At 36.6% G+C, this 8,752-nt stretch overlaps 2 protein-coding genes across 8 annotated transcripts; one reads left to right on the top strand and one right to left on the bottom strand.

Annotated features, from left to right (window-relative positions):
- Positions 1 to 323: 323 nt before the first annotated feature.
- On the bottom strand, positions 324 to 1,630 carry LOC107620832 (uncharacterized). The gene is made up of 4 exons (XM_016322940.1): positions 1,387 to 1,630; positions 1,128 to 1,324; positions 834 to 1,031; positions 324 to 740 (listed from the first exon to the last, which is right to left on the bottom strand). Exons 1-4 carry the CDS (start codon positions 1,628 to 1,630, stop codon positions 324 to 326), a joined length of 1,056 nt encoding a protein of 351 aa, XP_016178426.1.
- A 1,245-nt stretch (positions 1,631 to 2,875) lies between these two features.
- KT2 (potassium transporter 2) lies at positions 2,876 to 8,311 on the top strand. Of its 7 annotated transcripts, XM_016324923.3 has the most exons (12): positions 3,050 to 3,134; positions 3,295 to 3,403; positions 3,498 to 3,625; positions 3,838 to 3,884; positions 4,997 to 5,155; positions 5,236 to 5,470; positions 5,573 to 5,815; positions 5,897 to 5,950; positions 6,041 to 6,354; positions 6,446 to 6,557; positions 6,857 to 7,111; positions 7,185 to 8,311. In XM_016324923.3, the coding sequence occupies exons 5-12, from the start codon at positions 5,117 to 5,119 to the stop codon at positions 8,264 to 8,266; spliced, it is 2,334 nt and encodes a 777-aa protein (XP_016180409.1). In that variant the 5' UTR covers positions 3,050 to 3,134; positions 3,295 to 3,403; positions 3,498 to 3,625; positions 3,838 to 3,884; positions 4,997 to 5,116; the 3' UTR covers positions 8,267 to 8,311. The 7 variants fall into 7 exon arrangements, with proteins under 7 accessions (XP_020969583.1, XP_016180409.1, XP_016180412.1 ...); XM_016324926.3 differs by lacking the exon at positions 3,838 to 3,884; XM_088509390.1 differs by having other exon boundaries at positions 3,498 to 3,884.
- The last annotated feature ends 441 nt before the right edge of the window (positions 8,312 to 8,752 follow it).

Here is an 8,752-nt window from a genome sequence, read left to right as displayed (position 1 = left end):
CATCCCAAATCTCTCAAGTTGTGCTCTATTGCTTTCGCAAGAGCTTGGCAGAATGATGCCCAGTACCCAATTACGTCTCTGCTGTTTGTCCTCGAATAACAAACAACTCTGCAAGCCTTCCGTATATGGACTTCACCAACGAAGTTACTGGAAGATTTCTTGTTCCCATTAGAATAGAATTAACACACTTAGATATGTTGGTAGTCCTAATGCTGAGTCCAATCACACATAGCCAAATTTTTAGTCCTCATAATATCAAATCAATAGTCAAATTCTGCCTTGGTCATCACGTATGTAGCATTCAAAAGTAGCCTTTTTGCATCCTAATTCTTGAAACTCAGAGAGAAGTTTGCTGCAATATGACAAATGTAGAATGCTTGATAATCACGAGGAAGTAGCCAATCACTATCAGGGACCTCCAGAGCAACATTGTTGCCATTGTGCCTATCAAAGATCACAAGAAGACCACGACTCAACATTTTCTCTTTCCACAAGTGCAAATGTAATGGACAAAATATTCGAGTTTTAGTCTTGCGCGATAGCCAGAAGCAAAGTGCCCCATACTTGGCATACAAGTGAGTACCATCAATGCTCACCATTGGCTTGCAATGTCTAAAGGCCTCAATACAAAGAGGAAATATCCAGAAAATATGATGAAAGTATATTGTAGATTCATCAATCTGATCACCAACTCTTACCGGAGAAGTTTTCAACACTATAATGGTTTCGACTATGGTGGACTGCACACCAACCGTTCAACGTGGCAACTCACTGTATGATTCTTCTCAATCTCTATAGATTTATGTTATTGCCTTTTGCTTTGCCAGCCAAACTTTCCTGTAAGTAGGTCTAAAATTATACGTTGCTTCTGTAGCTTGCTGCAACCCCTTTATCGTAACTGGAGCATCGGATCTAACCAACAGAAAGATCATCACACAAATGACGTGATAATCAAGCTGCTGGTGATCGCTTGAAATCAATGTAGCCAAGCAAGTGTGAGGTCTATTATACCTTCTAACCTCCCATGTATCCTTTCGTTATCGAAGTGTGATGCAGATCAACCAAGTGCAACCTTTACCAAACTCCTTGCATTTTCTATGGTACTTAAAATGATTTGACTCTAATACCTTGTACTTAACTCCACGATGGATGTTATAACTCTTTACACTCAACACTGCTTCCTCTTTATTTTGGAAAAATTGCCCAATTTGAAATTCTGTAGGAGCGATTCTATCATGCAATCTCTGACCCCAAAGGTAGAATCTACGTCCGGTTGTTGCCCCATAGCTTCCAAGTTCAAGGTTGAGAAATGTGGAAGATGTTTCTGTATGCCGGAACTTGATGGACCATGCTATGTTCGTTGATTGATCCTTGTATCCTCATCACTGTCCCCAACTATGTCTATAGGCTCCTCGTCCGAATCATCCTCTCGCATTGCATTTTCAACTCGATCCGATTCACCGTCACCTACAAAATCAGGAATCATGGGAGGAGAACTAGCCATTCCAACTGCAAAAGATGGAGATTCAACCAACCGACAAGCTGGTGAAACCGCAAGCATCGAACTAGAAGAATCCCAACCCAGTCGATTAAAGATTCGGAGCTGATGCACTAGAAATGTCAACACCATCTTCTAACTTAGCATATAACTCGTGTGTTCTCACTTCTAAAAATTTTTTCCGACAATGAAATAGAACCTGCAGATCTTCATCAGACCCTATCACAAACGTATCATACTTTACACCAGTTGATACAACTACAATATGGATCTTATAAACTAACTTTTTCATCCATTTGGTCCCACACACCCCAAGCTTCTACAAAATACTGATTTTTAGATCTAACAAGATATTCGATGACTGGATAAAAACACTCAGGAGTTTCTTATCAGTAAACATCACACACTCTCTCTCTTGCTTTTATGAATTATTCTTGAGCAATGCACTAGAGCTAAGAAACTGTTCTCACTAAACATTATGAATTTGACACTCTACTTCACAATTGCCTTCAACTGGTATATATAATGCCTCTACCTGTTTATAATCCGCTATAGATTACAGCTAATTTTCATTTCGAAATCCTCCATAGTCCACTACAAGATGTAGCGATTTATAACACACATTTAAAACGTAAACTGCAGTAGGGACTAGCAGTTTTTGACTTCATGGCAGTCATTATAAATCACGGCTGGATGTTGCGGTTTAGGATGAATTGGGTTTACATGGAAATCTTAAACCGTAATAGATTGTCGCAATTTACATAGAGTTATAATTAGGATATCTGTATCATATTAAACCTCATTCGTTTTTTTTATGTAAATTACCCCTAAAAATACAGCTAAATCTTTTTAGTTTTTACTATTGTTCCTCGCAGTTGGAATATTTATGTTACTGAAGTTAATAGATGCATAGTAACTTTTATTCTGCTAGTTTGGTAAGAAAATTGTTTACATCTAGTTTACAATAATTATTTTACCTTTTTATTTATCCATTCATAATCATTTGCACATTGACATAAATCAAAACTAAATACATATTGATTTATGAATGTATAATAAAAAAAAAATGACACACGTTGTCAATTGGAGGTAGGAGGATGATTAAGAGAGTACTATGTCAAAAAATTGTCACTACTCACTATATTGTTCCTTTATACTCACTGATTTAAATTAAATATTTAAAAATGCATAAGAATTAAAAAAAAAAAAAAAACAATATAGAGACATTATTGGCTCATCCCATGTTCGAATATGCTTTTCAAAATCATGAAAATATCAGTAACTTTGGTTTTCCCCACCTTATTTATTAATCAACATTCTCTAGTGTCGGTTGGTACACAACTTTAACACCTATGATCACCACTACGTACGTTTAACATGGAACACAAAACTGGCTTTACCACTGCCACACCACACATGACTCTTATCTTATCCCACAGCCTTAAACAAATAAAAAAGAGATCCATTCTTTGTTCACTTCTCAAATTTTGGATCTACCTGTATCTTCACTTTGCCATAAAGTTATACCATCTAAATCAAATATAAATAAGTAACCTTGCATTATTTCATTTCATGCATATTCCTCCTTAAGCATATTAGTTTTATCATGGAGTTTCAATGTCTCTTTCACAACATGGTTGAGTGTTAGCCTACTCTTTATATATATAATAAGTTGCTTTTATAATAAGTTCAATTAAATTCTCCCACTTCATATTTTTACATTTTCTTTATAAATTAGAGAATATAAAGATTACATCTTTGTGTTGATGATCATATGGGGGTGCTTTATTCTGCAGGAGAATTTTTAAGTCCCAGAAATTACATCGTCTTCAAGCTCAAAGCTAACAACGTAATTTGGTACTACTTGTCGTCACAGGGAATTGTAAAACCCGGGAAAAAGACAAAGTGAGTTAGAAAAAGGGTAACAAAAAGTTTGCCTATTTTAAGAAAAAACGAAAAAGAAAAGCTCAGCATTAATACCTTGTTATGATTCATAAAGGAAGAGTTATAAGAGAAAGCTGGCGCGTGGTGGTTTTGTTGGATGTATTGAAGGGCATGTTCATCAAAAAGCATTCATTGATATGCAGCTATGCACATGCCTCTGTCTCTGCCTCTTCACATTTAAAGGTGTAGTCCATTTTATGCAGCATAGGATCAGAAGTATGGTCCATTCTTTCATTTTCCTCCGACTTTTATAACCTTATCATCATTCATTTACCTCATTTTTCATGCAGAGACTTCTAGTGCCTTCTTAGGTAGAAGAATTTTCATCCTTAATTTATGTTAATAAGACATTAAGATGGCTTTGTTTTCATCCTCTTGTTTGGCATCTGATATAGGCTTTAACTGGGAACAGCGGGAACACACCCTATAGATGATTTAACAGGTAGGTAGTTGGGTGGTAACGTTGAAAATCTTGTTTTCTTGTTATTCACATATCATATCATATAAATAATATAAATTAAAATATATCCTTGAAAGGTAAAAGCAGAGAAGAATGAAAGGGAAACCAGAAGTGATAACTGATCCTTGAAATTGGCCTTATTTTGAGTGGGGGCACTATAGTGAGTTTGTAACTGTCGCTGAATCACGTGATTTTGCCTTTTTGTCAACATCATTGGGACCTTTGCCTAATTGTATTCTCCTCATTTTTTTCTTCCTTCAAAGTGTGACTTTATTAAAATCTTCTTATATTATATGATTGTATGATTAATTTTCTATAGTTCTATACAAACTACCGGCCTTAAATATAAACTAGTCCGTGAAGTTAGCTTCTGTGGTTTTCTCCTCTACATCATTGTCCTAATTCCTTTTTAGTCCTTACACTGATTTCATTCGCCGGTTGCTTTCATTTTAAGGAAAAATTATTCGAATTAGACCTCCCAACAAACTTTGAAGGGTTTCTTTTTGTTTTCCTTCGGTTCCATCATTCAGAAAAAGAAATGAGTTGAAGGTAAATAAAAAAAAAAAAGTAGATGATTTTATAAGGCGGCATTGAAGTGGTATTTGAATGAATGGATCAGATGCACTTCTTTTCTTATTGAGTGGTTCACTGCTTCTTGTTCATGATTATCTGATTCTCATCTTACTATGGATTCTTTCTCCACTTTACCTACCACTTTTAATATATATCTTTCTCTTTTCTTTTTCCCTTTCCTGCAACACTCCTTTTTCAACACGGATATATAGTATAAGTGTATGACCTTCAAATTCCATGAAAAAGCTGTCCCCTTAGGAATACTGCTTCTTGGTCTGTGTTATCTATATTTATAATTTATATTTATAATAATATAATAATATAGTGCTCACTTCTCTAGAATATTTGACAAAGATATGGATGTCATGTGAGTTTATCTACTTATCTTGAAGAGCGTGAATGTGTTTTCTTTTCTTTTCTTTTTTTTTTTATTCTATCACCTCTATTTGGGAGAGTGAAAGTTTAGAGAGGATGGGTGGTTGTAAATGGTGTTCTGAAGAATCCTTGGTCATGTTTCACAGGCTGCTATTTCCTTTGGTTTATGCACCATAGAGGCTTCTGATCCACCGTGCAGATCTGCAGTTAAGAGGGTGCTGAAGTTGGTAACTTTGTGAAGAACATTAAGGAGTGGTTAAGGCAAAATGGATCTTGAATTTGGAAACTGTTGGGGAAACTCAAGGGTTAGTACATTAACTTGAAAATCTTTGTTTTTCTGCATAAGTTGGTGATTAATGAAGTGAATGTGAATTGCAATTTTCAGAAGGATTCTTGGAAGACCATTCTGCTCTTAGCATACCAAAGCCTTGGTGTAGTTTATGGAGATTTGAGTATTTCTCCTTTGTATGTTTACACAAGCACATTTGCAGAAGATATTGAGCACTCAGAAACCAATGAAGAGATTTTTGGTACCCTTTCTTTTGTGTTCTGGACTCTCACATTGGTGCCACTATTCAAATACGTTTTTGTTGTTCTTAGAGCTGATGACAATGGAGAGGGTAAGTGTGTTTCGTAACAGAATGAAGGAAGATAATTTGTTATGTTTTGTTACAGCTTGATGATTTTTTCTGTTTTTCTTTATTTCTTTTGTTGCTATGCAGGTGGTACATTTGCTCTATATTCATTGATTTGTAGGCATGCTAAGGTTAGTCTTCTTCCAAATCGACAACACTCGGATGAAGCGCTTTCAACGTATAAGATGGAGGAGCCTCCTGCTAAGATGAACTCTATGGTGAAGCTGCTACTAGAGAAGTATAAGGCCTTGCATACAGCTCTGCTAATTGTGGTTCTTCTCGGAACTTGTATGGTTATTGGTGATGGACTTCTTACCCCTGCCATTTCAGGTAAAGATTTCTTCATCACACTTCAATATTTTACAAATTATTCTTAACAATATGTTGATTAGCCACCCTTTTTGTGTGTAGTTTTCTCAGCAGTATCTGGTCTTGAAGTTTCTATGTCCAGGAAACATCACCAGTGTAAGTCTCTATATATATGTCAATTCGATTTGATATCTCTTTATGTATGAATGATATAAAAGAGTGTGTCGGATTGATTTGCATATGCAGATGCTGTGATTCCAATTACTTGCTTCATACTAGTGTGTTTGTTTGCGCTTCAACACTACGGCACACATCGAGTTGGATTCCTTTTTGCCCCAATTGTGCTGGCATGGCTGCTATGCATCAGCACACTTGGTTTATACAACATATTCAAATGGAATCCACATATATACAAAGCGCTTTCGCCATATTACATGTTCAAGTTCTTGAAGAAGACCAGGATAAGTGGATGGATGTCTTTAGGTGGAATATTACTTTGCATAACAGGATCTGAAGCAATGTTTGCTGATCTTGGCCACTTCTCATATATGGCCATTCAGGTTAGTCTTGATTCTAGAATCAATTCACTCACTCACTCACTCACTCACTCAGATGTTTCTTGATTTTATTAACAGCTTTTATTATGTGCAGATTGCATTCACATTTCTGGTATATCCTGCACTTATATTGGCATATATGGGTCAAGCTGCTTACTTGTCCAACCATCATCATCTCCAGATCAGTTTCTATGCCTCAGTTCCAGGTATTCAATTACATGAAAATATATATACAAGAAAGTCTTGGAAACCAACATTGTGCAACTAATATTGTAGCCAACATTTAACATAAAAAAATATCCGAAATTCTTAGAAACAAGAACATCCGAAACTCAATTAGAAGAAACATCTGAAATCCAAATTCAACAAAAACGCATCTTTATTGGGCTTTATACTGGACTTATTTTATAGTATTGCTTCCCTAGCATTACTCTCTCTCTCTCTCTCTATATATATATATGGTTACAGAAAACATTGATTGATTATGGCTTATTTTTCGGTGCAGAAAGCGTGAGGTGGCCGGTGATTATCCTAGCAATTCTAGCTTCTGTTGTGGGAAGCCAGGCGATCATAAGCGGGACGTTTTCTATAATAAACCAGAGCCAATCTCTGGGTTGCTTCCCGAGAGTTAAGGTTGTTCATACTTCAGACAAAATCCATGGTCAGGTCTACATCCCTGAGATCAATTGGATACTCATGATCCTCTGTATTGCTGTCACCATTGGATTTAGGGACACAAAACACATGGGAAATGCATCAGGCAAGTCACAAATTCATGCATCATCATTGTTAATTAATTATTGCTAATAAGACGGACATGTTTAATGTTGCAGGATTAGCAGTGATGACAGTTATGCTTGTAACAACATGCCTTACTTCCTTAGTGATTATACTTTGCTGGCACAAACCACCAATTATAGCACTTTGTTTCTTGTTGTTTTTTGGATCCATTGAGCTGCTGTATTTCTCAGCTTCACTGATGAAGTTTTGTGAAGGAGCATGGTTCCCTATTCTCCTTGCCCTGTTCCTAATGATCATAATGTTCCTATGGCACTATGCAAGCATAAAGAAATATGAATATGATCTCCACAACAAGGTATCACTAGATTGGCTTCTAGCCTTAGGTCCAAGCCTTGGAATTGCTCGAGTCCCTGGAATAGGCCTTGTTTTCACTGACCTTACCACTGGCATACCGGCTAACTTCTCGCGATTCGTCACGAACCTCCCGGCTTACCACCGCATACTTGTGTTTGTGTGTGTGAAATCAGTGCCAGTTCCTCATGTCCCTGTGGCCGAGAGGTACCTCGTCGGCCGCGTAGGACCTCCTGAACATAGGTCCTACAGGTGCATAGTCCGGTATGGATACCGTGATGTCCATCAAGACATTGATTCCTTTGAATCAGAGCTCGTAGAGAAGCTATCTGATTTCATTCAATATGATTGGTACCGTGCCCGGGCCAGCAACGTGAGCAATAATGAAGACGACGGTTCATGTTCCAATGAATCTTCCGGGCACAGGCTAACTGTCATAGGAACCATGGGACTCTGCGAGGACAGCGTGCAGCTGGCGAGTGTGAGTGATGTGGTTGAGATTGATGCACCTTCGGGAACGAGAGAAAGAAGGGTACGGTTTGCCATTGATGGCGACAATGAGCATGACAATGACAGTGAGAGTGTCACAGTTCATCATCAAATGCAACAAGAGCTTGAAGATCTCTATGCTGGTCAAGAATCTGGGATAGCTTTCATTCTTGGACACTCTCATGTTAGAGCAAAGCCTGGATCCTCAGTCTTCAAGAAGCTTGCTTTGAATTATGGATATAATTTCCTTAGAAGGAATTGTAGAGGCCCTGATGTGGCTCTTAAGGTTCCACCTGTTTCTCTTTTGGAGGTTGGCATGGTTTACGTTCTGTAGAATCTCCACATTATTATCTACATCAACTCTTCTTTTACTATTAAACCCGAGTATATACATACATATATGATATATAATTACAAGGAGAATGATAGGGGAACAATGAAAATTTTGAACAATATAAACAACCAATCAAATGAAAATACATTACACCCTAATTTAATGTTACTAATTAAATTTATTCTTTTAATCTTATTAATTTATATTATTTACACATTATTCAAAAATCTTATTGATTATCTATATTTTTCCTAATTATAATTACGAAATTATTAGCTGAGTATTATGGAAATCAGCAAAGGAAATCGTGGTGGGACAAATTTTGGGGACGTGTATATATATGAAAGGGAAAGGGAATAGATGCATTAATAAATGATTATTAAATTACGCGTGCTACTTCATTCACATGGACCATACACCACAATGATATCATATTGTGTAGTCCAATAAAAAAAAAAAAAAAAGAAGAAATACCATGCACTTGAT

This window comes from Arachis ipaensis, chromosome B10 (assembly GCF_059453495.1).
Source record: "Arachis ipaensis isolate K30076 ecotype BB chromosome B10, ASM5945349v1, whole genome shotgun sequence".
Taxonomy (NCBI): Eukaryota; Viridiplantae; Streptophyta; class Magnoliopsida; order Fabales; family Fabaceae; genus Arachis; species Arachis ipaensis.
This window is presented reverse-complemented; position numbering and strand designations above follow the sequence as displayed.